The 16,309-nt window shown below is 45.3% G+C and overlaps 1 protein-coding gene across 1 annotated transcript in view; it reads right to left on the bottom strand.

Moving 5' to 3' along the window:
- Positions 1-16,309, bottom strand: part of Cds1 (CDP-diacylglycerol synthase 1) — a 70,946-nt gene that overhangs the window by 43,392 nt on the left and 11,245 nt on the right. The window contains exon 2 of the mRNA XM_027388525.2: positions 9,768-9,895. Within this exon, the coding sequence (XP_027244326.1) occupies positions 9,768-9,895 (128 nt within the window). The remainder of the gene's footprint in view (positions 1-9,767; positions 9,896-16,309) is intronic.

Raw genomic sequence — 16,309 nt, 5'->3', positions numbered from 1 at the left:
TTTCCCAGGTTTCCTCAAGGCACTCAAACTGAGTTTATCCTATGGTATTTCCCTCTACTGTCTAGTAAAATACGTAGAATCATCATTTCTTTCATCAAACTTCAAACTTCAGGCCTGAACTAAAAATTAATGTACAGTCAGACTGGAAAGCTCTGTTTAGTTTTGAAGACGTAACTCTCTACAGATTAATGAGTGGATTAGGGAACTGGACTAAGTCACAAAGCCAGGCAGAGGTGAACAAAGGTATTTAATCGGCCAATGATAATAATCCTGTCTGGTCTGCATGAAACCTGGATTCATACTGAGCCTTCCCTAGAAAAGTACCAGAAGTTGGGCCCTGATGGGAGCCGCCACCATTCACATGTCGTCTGTGTCTGCTCGGAGCAGGAAACAACAGCAGCTGCTGAGCACCAGAAACACTAAGAAGACATCTACTCTCTTCTCATCATCTCATAACTACAGTCACTGAATCCTGGGCCCTGAAGAACAAACACACTCTATTTAACCACTTTTTAAAAAGAGAAAACTTTTGTTGGCATCCAAATTAATGGGTATCACTATGCTATTTTGCTGTTTATGCATATTTACTTAATTTTTATCTGTCCCCTCCCCTTTGTCCTCTCCCACCCCCCACCCCCCACACAAGCTGGTCCTCTTCCCCCTCAAAAAAAGCTTTCCCAGCCCTTTTCACGTCACATGTACCCTACTAGTCCTCTTGTTCTGCTCCCCCACTCCCTTGACACCACCTCCTTCTCTTTCATGGTCTCCCTATGGGTGCATACACATACAGAGACATACACACACACACACACACACACACACACACACACACACACACACACACACACACACGCCCACACACACACGCCCACACACACACACATGCCCACTCTTGCACACACAAGCTAGATTCCACATTGTTCTGAGTCTGGCTAATTTCACATAATGCGATGATCTCTGGTTCCATCCATTTTCCTGCAAATATTACAATTTTATTCTTTGCAGCTAAATAAAATTCTTAGCATATGTGCACCACATCTTCCTGATCATTTATCTGTTGATGACATCCATATCATAGCTACTGTGGATGGTGGAGCAGCAGCATCTGTATGGTCGTATCTCTATGTTCTAGAGGCATACACCCAGAGATGGTACAGCTGGGTCGGTCACATGGCAACTCTTTTTTTAAAGAGATTTTTATTATATTCTAATTATGTGTGGCTGTGTGTGGGTATGTGCATGTGTGAATACAGGTGTTCATGGAGTTCAGGAGACCGGGTTAGATACCCTAGAGCTGGAGTACAGGTGGATGTGAGCTGTCTGAGATGGGTGCTGAAAAACAAACTCAAGACCCCTGAAAGAGCAGTAAGTGTTCTCAACCACTCACCCACCACTCTAGCTTCTTACAACTACAACAACAAAAAAAAACTGTTACATTGTCTTGATTTTGTGAATTTACTTTTGTGCATGGTGGGAGGTAATGGGTCTTGCTTAAGAGAGACAGAAGAGGAGAACACCTCACTTCAGGCACAAGATTTGAAGGACCCATACTCAGGAAGGGAGCATTCATGTCAGTTCCAGCTCAGGGCCCTCTCAGTCCCTGTCTCTCCATGGTTCCTCAGCTTCATCCTCTGGGAGCAACCAAACTCCACAGTAATAGGCTGTCTGTTCTGGGAGTGTCTTGGACAGCCCTGGCCAACCTGTCAAAGGAGGGATACTCATGTGTAGTATTGGGGCATTTGTTAGGTATCTTGGTCTCTTGAAGGGAGCACCATTGGTCCAGATGAGAAAGTATATATGTATATTTATACATGGACTTATATGTATAACAGGATTTTTTGGTAAAGAGTTAGTGGTATAATTCCTTATGGCTTCTTCAGACATCTTACTGTTATTTTACCCATCTCCTTCCCCATTCTGAAAGGCCCCTCCCCTTTCCCATTTCCCTATCAGATCACTTGTATCCCACTAATCCTCCCTCTTGCATGGCGAGTTCTTAACCACTGAGCCATCTTTCTAGCCCCACTGTGGGAAGGTCTACTGGAGATTTCTGTGTCTACATTCCTTAAGAGAATGTGGCCTCAAATTTTCTTTGTGATGTCCTTAACTCATCTGGGTGCCAATATGATCACAGAATGACTTTGTTAGAGATCCTTTCATAGAACAGTTGGACAGATAATAGAAGTCAGTTTTCAAGTTTGGTAGAATCCAGCAATGAATGTGCTTACTCCTGGGCTCTTCTGTGTTGAAAGACTTTTAATAGCCATCTTCATCTAATAGCTTGTTGGTCTGTTATGCCTAAGAAAGTATCTGTTTCTTTGGATTTTCCAGTTTTCTGAAGCACAAGTTTTGAAAGTATTCCCTCATCACCCTCTTGATTCCACTAGAATCTGATGACTCTTCCCATTTTTACCTCTGATTTTATTAACTTGTGTCTTCTCTTTCTCTTATGGATAATTCAGCTAGGGGTCTATCGATCTTGATTATTAAAAAATAATAACAAAGATGGATCTAACTCTGATTCTACACATTTCTTTACTTTCCATTGTATTAATTTCTACCCTGGTCTTCCTGTGTATTGCTTTGGGTTTGGCTTGCTCTTGTGTATCTAACACTGTGACATGTGTATAATTAGGTTTCATGTTGGAGCTCTATCTGGCTTTTTTTTTTTTTTAAGTATAAGCACTTGCAACTAGAAACTTTGCTCTTAGAACTTTCTCAGCTATATCCCAAAAGTTCCACTAAGTTCTACTTTCATTTGGTGGTAGGAATTTTTAAATTTCCTCTCTGATTTTTTTTTCAATGAGTCACTGGTGACTTAAGGGTGTCCTGTCAGTCTCCCAGTAATTTATGCAGCTTATAAACATTCTTTTGCTATCGATTCCTAGTATTTTTCCACTAGGATCTGATGAGATACAAAAAACGTTATTTAAATTCTTTTGTATTTGTTAAGGCTTGCTTAGCAACACAGAATTATGATATATGTTTAAGAAGGGCCCATAGGCCGTGACGGATTCCACAGCTCATGGGTGTACTGTTCTGTAAGCATCAGTAAGTCTGATAGTGTAGCTTAACTGTGATAGTCACATTATCAGTAAGTCTGTCTGATGTATAGTGTAGCTTAACTGTGACATTCACTGTTGATTTTAATTTAGAGGACCTATCTAGTGATGAGAATAGGTTATTGGAGCCGTATAGGTTATGATATCAGGATTTGCCTGACTTTTATGCCCATTACTCTTTATGAAATTAGGAGCCTCAGTGTTTTACACACATGCACATGAGTGCACACACACACACACACACACACACACACACACACACACACACACTTTTATCTTCTTCATGAATCACTCCTTTTATTAGTATGTACTTTTCTTATCTCTTCTAACTTTGCTTTATGTCTGCTTTATCAGATACAAGAATAGCTACACCCATTTATTTTAGGTTCCCACTGACTTGACAGACTTCGGCATCCTCTGACTCTTGGTCTGTGGGTGTCTTTATTAAGTGGTGTGTGTTGCCTGAGATGAGATAGTTGGATTTAGTTGTTTTGTTTTCTTTTTACTACAGTTAGCCGTTCTGTTTCTCTTTATTGGTAAGTTGAAACTACTTACATTTAAGGTTATTGTTGAGGACTCTTTATTTACTAAGTCTTACAACCTTGCTACCTATTTTTCTGGCTAGATGAGTAGTTTGTTCTTTTCTTTCCCCTCTACTAATACAAGAGGGTCTTCTGGTGTACTGCGTTGGACATAACGGATTTCCGTTCTTCATTTCTTCCTTTCAAATAAGTTTATTCCTTCTTGTGCCCTTGTGGTTGGAACTGACTTTCTTTCACTTCTCTGCAGGGTTTCTTCAAGTTGTCTCAGGAGTCATGAACTGCCTTAATCTTGAACTGTTTAACTGTTCTATCAGTTAAAAGGTGCCTTTGCTGGAAACAGCCGTCTTGGTTGACAGTTACTTATTTTTGGGTTTTGGAATGTAGCCTTTTGTGCTTTTCTGGCCTTTAGGTGACTGATGGGATCTAATATTTTTATATGTTTTACTTTTCTGAGTTATTTTTCCTCTACAGTTTTTAATACTTAAAAATATCTTTTGATGTTTTGACTATAAAATGTCATGGAAAGGTTCTCTTCATGTCTATTTAGGGATGTCTGCTCCTCCAGATATGGGGTTTTCTGTCGAAATGTTATTGAATATCTTTTCTCTCCTGTGGTTGATCTTGGCTCCTTCTTCCATCCATGTATTCTTAGATCTCATCTCTGTGTGGACCCCAGAGGTCTTGGACACTGTGACTGTGGTATTTATTTTCTCTTCCTTACTGGTGTTTGACCCTGCCCTCTACCCCTGACATTCTTTCTTGTTTGGCTGAGCCTATTGGCCATGCTTTCCACTGTGTTTTTATTGACTTCACTGAGTTTTTCATTTCTAAAATTTCTTTTCTTCCCACCCCAAAGACCTCATTTTCTCTGCTGTCTCATCCTTCTGTTGCTTTCTTTTCTGTGTCCTAGACAGACTCACAGACTCATCTGTTTATGTCTTCAGGATCTTCAGGTTCAGTAGCTGAGGAGTTATGACCTTTTGGAGAAGCCACAGTGACATTTATTTTATATCCATATCACAGCATGCACATATGTTGGTTTGGACATACTCTTATTGCACAGCCTACTCATGGGGGCTCACTCACCAGAATCATGCAGTGAGGACAAATCCAATGTACCGGGTGAGTCTCCTGCTTCCCCTCCCATGAGCTGTGTGCACAGATGTGTGCAGCCTGTCCTCCTGTGCCTCATCCATCTTTTTCTTTATACAGCCCAGGTATCCTACCTATCACTGTCTGCATAAACTTCCAGTGCTTCCTCTGTAAAGCAGTATGTTTTTCTTCTCCTCTCTCCTTCCCGGGAAACAGGGGGAGCCCCCCAGTCTCAGCCAGAAGTCTCTACTCAGCCATGTTTTATTGCATAGCTAATTCTCCCAATAAGATAAAAAATTAATTTAATCTCCAGACTCTCCAAAACTACAATGTTAGGAGATAAATATTTATCTGTGCTGTGATTATCGAGTGGCACTGTGTCTTTCGTCCTCTTTCTGCTGCTATAACACAACACCTGCAGCTGGTTAATTTATGAGGAACAAAATTTTACTTCTTACGGTCCTGGAGGCTAGGAATCCAGGATCAGGGCATGGCATCTGGGGATGCTGCTGTTTCATCCTATAGTAGAGGCCAAGGGCGAGCCACCAAGAAAAGTCACTTTCATAACAAGGCTACTTGTGTGATAACTGCCCCCACTCCCATGTCAGTGGCACGCACCTACCCACAGGGGCTCTGAATAGATCACACCTCTCAGCCCTGTTGCACCAGGGGTTGAGTGAGCTTTGGGAAACACATCCTCCTATAATTGAACACTGACTTTCAGAGTTGAAGTACTCAGTTAAAAAACATAGCACGCAATGGAGGGCAGGAAATCACTGCTGCTAACATGGAGTGGATGGTCGATATCGGGTTTCCTAGTAATCATCTACTTCAGTGGTAGAGTACCACGCCTGGCACACCTGAGGCCCTGCTTCAATCCCCAGTATATCCAGAGGGGAAAAAAAGCAATCATTTTAAGTGGTTACATGCTGATCAAATCACAGTCAGGCTGTTAATATAACCAGTAAGTCAGTTTTGTTTCAAAAGTTAATGACATGTTTTAATTATTTTCCTAGAGGCACAAGCATGATGAGTCATCGAGAACTTGCATGGTCATGCAGCTTATTTAAGCCAAGGGTGAGGACCCAGAGGCGGGCCTGAAGAGCAGACAGGAGCTGTCATCTGATGGAGAGCAGGATTTTGGAGAAAGTCCATCTACCAACCTGGAGCAGAGGTCGACAGGAAGTGTGTGGGTTCTTAGAGAAAGGAGATGGCAACACAAAGTTCAGGAGCACCAGCAGGCCTCCCTGGAGCTTTCCAGGTTTCTGTGGCATTAGCAGCACCTTGGAGCAGACCACTCTGTTAGGAGAGCCTCCCTATCACACTTAGCTGTCCAGGTCTGCTCTCCACCCACCAGCTGTCATCGGCAGCTACTGTGACGACATGATACACTGCCACACGTCCCCAGAAGAAACTCACTGAGAGATGAAGCTTACCTACCTGCAAATACCCCTTCAGAGCACACTCACCTACCTGACTGATGATCACACAGAGCACACACCAGAACACACTCACCTACTTGACTGATGGACACACCCCTCAGAGCACACTCAATCTACCTGGCTGATGATCATACCCCTCTGAGAACACTCCAGAGCATACTTACTTAGCTACCTGTGAACACCCCCTCAGAGCACACTCACATCAGCTGATGGACACACCCCTCGGAGCACACTTGGATGAGGTCATGCCTGAGGCAACTGCAGTGAGTGACACTTTTCAAAAGCACATTTCTTTTGAGGCATCACAGAGTAAGGGCACAGAAATGAGCCAGAACCTTGGCCAAACAGTTCCAGTCTTTAAGAAAGTTATGGACTCACTTTAACAAAATTATGTGTTTTTAGGGAGAAGCACATATTTAATATGCAGATGTTTTACACTGTGAAAACTCAGAGACAAATGCCCCCCCCACTGGGTAGAAGATATTTAAGGATAGGAGATACTGCTTCTAACTACCACAGAATGGAGTAATAATAGCAAGGTAAGAAGAGTATGGTCCCATTTCTGCACCAAACATGTGCACACACTGGCACGCATGTGCACATACAATGTACACACAAAACACACACATGCACACCCAATGCACAGAGCAGAGGGTCTAAGAATATATACCACTACTGCAAATACCTATGCTGGGAAGGTCACGGGTTCTTCCTAATACTCAGAAACTTCTCACACAGTGAGGACTTTTAACGCAACATAATATAAAACTCAAGTCTCTACAACACAGTCTCATTTGGTTTACTACACTAAAAGAAGGCTTCAAACGGTAAGTTGTGCAGAAACAACACCCTCGTACTCTGTACAGAGCAATTGTGTGAGATTAAACTGTTCAACCAGCTACCATTCTGGTCTTCACAACAAAGTCTCTCATGGACGGTGTTATACAATCTATCTTTCTGGTTTTGAGAAGTACTCCCTCGTTACACAGTGCAGGTAAGAACAAGGCCTGGGCTCATATTATTTCTCATTTGCAAAACAGTCCAAGCATAACTGTGAGAGGGCTTCTGTGAGAAAGGATTAGTGCCTGTTCATTGCTAAAAGTGGTGCTGAGCACAGAGCATGCTCAGTAAACAGCTGCTGCCATTTGCTGTTGTCTCATATTACAAGGTCACCCTGAAGAGGAGGCTGATTGACACCTGGGAATTCAGCATCATTATAGAGCACTGAAGTAATGTACACACATGTGTATGCATTTATATAACACACATGTATGCACACATACACACCATGAAACAGAACTGAGAGATTTTTAAAGCAAAGCTGTATCCACTGTATCCATGAACTAGGTCACAGAAATGATTGTGAACAGGACTATTAAAATCAGAGTCATGTTTTCAATAAGATAGCATACCTTTGTTCCATCATCTTAAAAATAAAAAGCAAGAAAACATTGCTTTGAAATAATTTATTTTAATATGTTTATGATACTGTGACAGATTTTTCCATTTTCAACCACAACTCCAGGCTTACCTCCCAAAGTCTTTATTTTCTCAAAGGCTAGGTTAATGCTGGGCCAGGGGAAGCTTCAGATGCAGACTTCAAAAAGCAAAATCTTGCTCGTTGCCTTAGCCTGCCCTCCTTTCATCCAGTCCTTTTTGTCTCTCTAAGGCAGGCCACAGACACCCGACTTTCTTCTCTTAGGTAGGTCACAGGCACTAAAAGTATACTCAAATTTTCCTTCAGCATCCTGTCCTAGAGCTGGCTGTAAGGAAATACTCTACTCCATCTTGACAGGAAGGAGACCAGAAGACCCCCATTTGAGAAAAAAGGCTATCATATCCCAGGAGGAAGGAGCACTGTCCATGGAACAAGAAGATTCGGAAGGGACAGCCTTGCTGGGTTTCCTGGCTCAGCACCCCAGCATCAGAGCTGACCAGTTTATCTGCTCACAGTCCTGTCATGAAGTTTCTTGAACCCCCAAAGATGAAGCACAAAAAATTTTGGGAGGTGAAAACAGTAGACCAGAAAGGGGAACAAGAATTCATCCACATCCCAAGAGGAAGGTGACTACACCTCCACAGGGACAGAACCTACACTTGGGACATGCTGACCTCACTCTCTGTATCTGATCATTTCCTCAAGGCCTGAGGGCTGCTCTGAACTGAGCCTAATATGAGGGTTGACGGGAACCCAATCTGTGTCTGGTTAGAGTTCTGAAGGCCTTCACTTGTGATCTTGTCTTAAGTAGGAACAGTCCTGGGGCTCAGTCCACTGGCACCTTGGCTGTCTCCAGGTAGACAGTGTCAAAGCAGACACCCAGTGGGTGGTCTCTATAGAGCTCCCGACTTGCTGGTGAGGAGAGCACATGTGCGCATGCTCTCTCTCTCTCTCTCTCTCTCTCTCTCTCTCTCTCTCTCTTACACACACACACACACACACACACACACACACACCACCACCACCACCACCACCAGACTGACCCATGTTGTGAAGGTAAGGGAGGACAGATGGAGTTGAATGTGAGTCTCCCTTTATATCCTCAGAGTGGTTATCAACCAACACAAACAAGGAAACTCCCGACTGGACTAGACCAGAAGTGTTAGAAAGGTGGGCTGTGACTCCTCAGGAGAAATGCCCATAAGTTCAGTACCAAAGAACAGCCTCAATCAGAAAGAAATCAGAGGTGATATATCATACAAGATAACAGCACAGAAACCTTCAGAGCATTTTTGTGCCTGTGCTCTCAGGATGCAATGTAAAAGACACCTCTTTCTGTGGGGTGTAGTCAGATGCTGGTGAAGCTCTGTTGGTATGCAACATTTCGCACAGTAACCTGCTTGAAATTAAAGTGCATTTTCTGCACTTTCATAAATTTTATAATTCAAATTACCAAGGCATGCAGTGCAGGGCAAGACAGAATTAGCTGAAATCCCATTGCACAAATACAAAATGGTAAAGTGTTGTTGAGTTTTAGACAGTAATTTTAGATTCAGTTAAAGAAAGAAATTCTGGAGGCTGGGAGATGGTGCAGGCTACAAAGCCCCTGCTGAGTGAGCACAGGGCCTCATTTGGATACCAGCATCCATGTTAAGGCACAGCCCAGTGGCAGACTACAGAGTTGGGAGGCTGGAGAGGGTGGAGGGGTGGCCATCCTGGCCAAATTAAAGAGCCCCAGGCACACACATGAACACTCCCACAAGAACATATACATACACCATATGCATACACATATGTACACCCCCTTACACACACAAACCACCATCTAAGAAAATGATTAAAATTACTTCTTTTTTTTTCTGGCATTTGAAGAATACACAGTATGTGATTTTCATTATGAGACATTGCAACACCAGAAAATCTAGGAGCCTGGGTTGTTCCTGTAACCTTTACCAGTCAATTCATCCCTTCACCAGTTAACCTATCAGACTTGGTTTTCTCATACTGCACATGGTCTAAGAGTTAAATAAAGGCACTCATAAAGTACTTCATACTGTCCTTCATTACCACCTTCTTCTCCCATGGTCCCAAACCCACAAAAAGCCAAACAGGATGCACGGATGAACCAGGATAACCTTGAAGCATGTGCTTGTGCTGGGCAGCAAGATGGACTTTTCCTCACCCATCGTACCTTGAAGATAGTCCCGATAGGGCTTTCTTGAGGATCTCGGGGGTCCTGTCTGAGGACAGTGGCATCTCAGGAACATCAGAATCTCCTCTAGCATCGAGATCTCCATACCTGTCATCAATATCTGTTTCCTAAAATTAAAAAGAAAAACTGTTTGCCAAGTGTTCATATATAGGTTTATGTTGAGATGGGGCTTCAGTGTGGCCCCGGGGCCTGGCTTGGTGCTCACTATGTTGCTGCTGTGGTCTTCAACCTCTGACCCTCTGACCGTGGCTTTCTAATGCTGGCTTTTGGGTGTGTATTACCACTCCTGGGGCAAAGTATTCTTTTAAACAACACATGCTTGCTTGCTGGTGCATTCTCTCATTGCTCGGTGTGCCAAAACTTAGTTGCCTAACCTAAGACAAAGACACTACTATTGGCCTACACTGAATGCAGAAGCACTGCCATAGTTTCTGACTAAGTAAGCTCTATTAACTTTGGTAAAATTCCAGGCTAAAGGACTACCTTAAACAAAAGACATAAAACCAGCTCCGATTACTCCTTAAGTCTATGTTTACTGACAGAACCAAATATTTACTGTTTGCCTCAACTGGGAGAACAGGGCTATTTCTGTACCTTCTCCTGAGCCATTCAGTCTGGTTGTATTTGACTAACATCCCAGCATCAACAGCAAAAAGGCCCTCCTACTTGGCTGTAGTGATATGGATTTTAGCGTCCATCATTTTTATTAGATCTCAGAGAAGCAGGTCAAATGGACACCCTATTTCTCCAACAGATGGACATGATCACAGGGTTATTTCAGTTGTCAGACTTAAGTTATTTGATGCCTAAGCCAACTTTTAAGAGGGCACATATGCAAGCACTATGTGGTGTGGTGTGTGTGTGTGTGTGTGTGTGTGTGTGTGTGTGTGTGTGTGTGTGTGTGTGTGTGTGTGCTGTAGGCCCTGGGAACCCTGGGTCTCTATGACAGAGGCTACCCTAGAACTTACAGGATAAAATGGCCAAGGCATTCATAAGAACAGACATGGCATCTGCTGTTGATTTTGACATACCCTTCCCTCATTTACCCCCTTTTCCTCCCAGCCCTCTATGCTCCTGCAACCAACAACCTTCATTAAGGAAAGGGATTCGCAGATGTGAGAACTAGAGTCCAGCAAAGAGACACATTCCCAACAGACACAGATGGGCACTGGGCAGAGGGCTCGGAAACAACTTCCATGAACCTCAACCCAAACTCAGCCTTGGTCAGCTCCAAAGCTTTGGCAAGTTTCATCACTGTTTTAACTACACCTACATCCAAAGAAGAAGTATTTAATATGATGCTGAGGGCCTGGCAAATTCACACACGTGATAAGCTATCAGGATTAAATCAAGCCTCCCAATCCCTCAGGGGCTTTCTGAATGAAGCGTTAGCATTTAGGCAGAATTTTCAGACTTCATAAAGCAAAAATCAAATGTCAGTCTACCAAAAGTAGCCCTGTTATAAAGTTAAATGTGTCACTATGCCAAACATGACAAATGAGACAGATGTGGTCCCAGAACAGCTTCAACAGAGAAATGCTGGCTGGTAACAGGCAGGCTGACGTCAACTCAGAGTCTCTTGGTACAGGTGGCCAGTGGGCCAGGTTACCTGACCCCTTGGCATGGAACAAAGCACTGATTTTTCCTGACATCAGTGATCGGGAGAGGCAGAAAGGCAGAAATGTGGATGGTGACAAAGGAAGTGACTCTCCAAGAAGTCACAAAGCCACAAAAAGAGCACAGATCAGGGATTGGGAGTCCAGGATCCATTCTACCTCAACTCAGATGATCAGTGTGACACAGGCCAGTCTCCTGGTCCCCAGGGAAGGAAGCCTTCATTTACTTGGAAATAAAACCGCTGGGCTGAAATTCAAGCTATTTTCTTCAAATCAGTAACATTTTTGCAAAACACTTCCAAGTATAGGTGACAGTGACAGAATTGTACTCAAGCCTCACCTCCTGTGCTGGCTAGCTTTAACTGTCACTTTAGTTAACCTGGAATAAGCTGAGATAAGAGTACAAATGAGGCATCACCTAGATCAGATGGTCCCACAGGTATAGGTGGGGGCTATCTCAATGCTGGTTGATACAAAAGAACCTGGACGACTGCAGATAACACCATTCCCTGGGTAGGTCCTTGTGGTGGTCTAAATGAAAATGCCCCCATAGGCTCATATGTATACATGCTTGGGCCCCAGTTGATGGAACTGTTTGGGAAGGATTAGGAGGTATGACCTTGTTTGAGGAGGTGTGTCACTGGGGTGGGCTTTGAGGTTTCAAAAGCCCATGCCAGGCTCAGCCTCATTCTCTCTTCTCTGCCTGCTGCCTGATGATCAGGATGTAAAGTTTTCAGCTACTGCCCTAGAGCCATTAGCAGATGGCTGCCGCACCATAGTGATCCGGGACTCACCTTCTGTAAGCCAGCCCCCAATTAAATGTTTTCTTTTTATAAGTTTCCCTGGTCATGGTTTTTCATCACAGCAATACAACAGTTCTGGAACTTTCTAAGAGTAAAGAAAACTAGCCAGCAAGCAGGCAGGCATCACAGGTGCATTTATTTCTTTCTGCTCTTGATTGTGTATGTGGTGTAGCTAGCTGTCTAGGACTCCTGCCTCCATGACTTCCCTGCCAGTGATGCACTTGAGAATTCCAAACTAAAATAAACTTCTCTTAGCAACATTGCTTGGTATCAAGATATTTTTCTTCACAGCAACAGAAATGAAACTAGAACACTAACCTCCCTCTCTGCTGCCACACTCTGGAACACTGCCCCCTCCCTCTCTGCTGACACACTCTGGAACACTGCCTCCCTCCCTCTCTGCTGTCACACTCTGGAACACTGCCCTCCTCTTTCTCTGCTGTCACACTCTGGAACACTGCCCTCCCTCCCTCTCTGCTGTCACACTCTGGAACACTGGCCCCCTCCCTCTCTGCTGACACACTCTGGAACACTGCCTCCCTCCCTCTCTGCTGACACACTCTGGAACACTGCCTCCCTCCCTCTCTGCTGTCACACTCTGGAACACTGCCCCCCTCTTTCTCTGCTGTCACACTCTGGAACACTGCCTCCCTCCTTCTCTGCTGACACACTCTGGAACACTGCCCTCCCTCTCTGCTGTCACACTCTGGAACACTGCCCTCCCTCCTTCTCTGCTGACACACTCTGGAACACTGTCCCCCTCTTTCTCTGCTGTCACACTCTGGAACACTGCCCTCCCTCTCTGCTGACACACTCTGGAACACTGCCCCCCTCCTTCTCTGCTGACACACTCTGGAACACTGCCCTCCCTCTCTGCTGACACACTCTGGAACACTGCCCCCCTCTTTCTCTGCTGTCACACTCTGGAACACTGCCCTCCCTCTCTGCTGACACACTCTGGAACACTGCCCTCCCTCCTTCTCTGCTGTCACACTCTGGAACACTGCTCCCCCTCCCTCTCTGCTGTCACACTCTGGAACACTGCCCCCTCCCTCTCTGCTGACACACTCTGGAACACTGCCCTCCCTCTCTGCTGACACACTCTGGAACACTGCCCCCCTCCCTCTCTGCTGACACACTCTGGAACACTGCCCTCCCTCTCTGCTGACACACTCTGGAACACTGCCCCCCTCCCTCTGCTGACACACTCTGGAACACTGCCCCCCTCTTTCTCTGCTGTCACACTCTGGAACACTGCCCCCTCCCTCTCTGCTGTCACACTCTGGAACACTGCTCCCCCTCCCTCTCTGCTGACACACTCTGGAACACTGCCCTCCTCTTTCTCTGCTGTCACACTCTGGAACACTGCCCCCCTCCTTCTCTGCTGACACACTCTGGAACACTGCCCTCCCTCTCTGCTGACACACTCTGGAACACTGCCCTCCCTCCTTCTCTGCTGTCACACTCTGGAACACTGCCCTCCCTCCCTCTCTGCTGTCACACTCTGGAACACTGCCCTCCCTCCCTCTCTGCTGACACACTCTGGAACACTGTCCCCCTCTTTCTCTGCTGTCACACTCTGGAACACTGCCCTCCCTCTCTGCTGACACACTCTGGAACACTGCCCCCCTCCTTCTCTGCTGACACACTCTGGAACACTGCCCTCCCTCTCTGCTGACACACTCTGGAACACTGCCCCCCTCTTTCTCTGCTGTCACACTCTGGAACACTGTCCTCCCTCTCTGCTGACACACTCTGGAACACTGCCTTCCCTCCTTCTCTGCTGTCACACTCTGGAACACTGCTCCCCCTCCCTCTCTGCTGTCACACTCTGGAACACTGCCCCCCTCCCTCTCTGCTGTCACTCTCTGGAACACTGCCCCCCTCCCTCTCTGCTGTCACACTCTGGAACACTGTCCCTCCCTCCCTCTCTGCTGACACACTCTGGAACACTGCTCCCCCTCCCTCTCTGCTGCCATGCTCTTAGTCACATTCCTCAAATTCTGGGTTTTGTCTTTCTTTCTTTAGAGAAACACAATTTAAAATTGAAGACTTAATTTGGCTTATTTAATTTCACCCTAAATAAAGAATCAAAGGTAATTTCCAAACACATATGCTGGACCAGCAATAATCAAACATCAGAACTGAATGCCAGTATGGATCCTGTGCTACAAACACGGCTGACTTGAAAGGCCATCAGGTAAATGGACAAAGGAACACTTCAAATGTCCAAGCAGCCACCCAGCACTGATGCATGCTGGGCAGATTCAAACCATTTTGAAAAGCAAAGTCACCGCTGCTTTTTGCCAAGCCCATCGTTTAAACACGATTCTTAAATGTCTTTCCATCATGGGCCCCTGATTCCGAAGCCTACACTGCAGCTCCCTCTCATCTCCCTGTATTCCAGGGACCTGTACCTCTAGCTCCCAGTCTGCTATGTCCACGTATGTTTCCATGAAAACCACCAGGTATGCAACAGGAACAACTAACCTGCCTCTTCCACCAAAGCTGTTTTCTACTCTGGAGAAGAAGCCACAGCTAAACCAGTGAGCCCATTGGTCCAGTCAGGAACTTGGCATCTGCATGGCAAGATGGCTCTGTGACTATCAGTGCTTGCAAACAGGCCTGAAGACTTAAGTTCAGCCCCCAGAACCAACACTGAAGGAGGGAATGGACTCCTGCAAAGTTTGTCTGCTGACCTCAACACATATGATATAGCACATGCACACGTATGTGCATGCACGCACACACATACACACACACATAATAAAAGGAAACCACACAAAAAACTGGGCAGCCAGGCAATGGTGGTGCATGCCTTTAACCCCAGCACTGAGGAGGCAGAGGCAGGCAGATCTCTGTGAGTTCAAGACCAGCCTGGTCTACTGGGCAAGTTCCAGGATAGCCAAGGCTGTTACAAAGAAACCCTGTTTCGGAAAAAAAACGAAAACCAATGGGCCATCAGTTCTGGGGGCTTTTTCCTTTGTCCACACACTCAGCTTGCAGCAAAAGCCTGTCTTCTGGCTTCCTTTTATCACCACCAACCCTCCTGAGCATCACCCTCACCCTGTGCCTCAGCCTCCTATCCCACCCACTAGAACCTGCTGTGCTCACTGCAGCCAAGACAATTTTACAAAGCCACAAATCAGATCTTACTGCTCCCCTGCCGAAAACCACCAGGATGAAGCCAAATCATTCGTGTTGTTTTGGCTGTTTCTACAAGGGAAACCTTACCTTCCTGGCCTCCTCCTTGTACCCCACTGTTTACAAAGCGTCTTCCTTCTTTTCTGCAAATGGATGCTTATTCTCTGTACAGTGTAAAGTTACAGCCCTCTCTCATCCACCCATTCTATTTCTAATCCCCCTGCCTATTCCTCAAGCCCAGCTCCTGCAGGGCCATGGTCTGACCTCACCATCAAGGCCACTTCTTTAGCCTCTCATCTTCTGACTCCCAGCTCCAAGTTAGCTACTCTTCAACTATGCTTTCGGAATTCTCTTTGCTACAATGACCTGTCTGCTAGTCTATATTTGTTACCAATCTACACCCTTTGTGGAGAGAAAATGTTGACCGTAGGCAGCACTCCGGACTCCAAGGAGCTGGCCCATGCTGAAGGAACCAAGTCTTCTGGCTCTGCTAAAATAAGTTCTCACCTGCTCTCGCTACAGGAAATCCTGGTAAATCACCTGGCTTTGGACTGTCACTGTACATAGGCAGAATGAGGACTTCTGAGTAGGGGGCACTACCCTCATCCAGCTACAAAGCCCAAGTAAAAATTGTCTGCTCATGATGTCTGAGCTGAATGAGGCTCCCCACTCCCCTGCAAGTCTGGCTCCTATGGACTCAGAACAAGATGCTTTCTAGATACTGATTCACTTATTTGTACAATCACCAAGGAAATAATCACTTCCATTTTGTAAGTGGGAAAATTTAGGCTGAGATGCTAAGCAAAGCACCCAGTTTACCCAGCTCTAGGTATGCTCCCAAATCTGTGTACTAATGCCAAGCCTGGAGGCAGTCTAACAGGTAAACCTTAGAAACAGAAATTTACTCAAACTTTAAAATGCATGGGAAATTGCAAAGAAAAGAAGAGCCAAGGCAACT

This window comes from Cricetulus griseus, assembly GCF_003668045.3.
Source record: "Cricetulus griseus strain 17A/GY chromosome 1 unlocalized genomic scaffold, alternate assembly CriGri-PICRH-1.0 chr1_1, whole genome shotgun sequence".
Taxonomy (NCBI): Eukaryota; Metazoa; Chordata; class Mammalia; order Rodentia; family Cricetidae; genus Cricetulus; species Cricetulus griseus.
The sequence above is the reverse complement of the archived record's forward strand: the minus strand, read 5'-3'. Positions and strand labels throughout refer to the sequence as shown.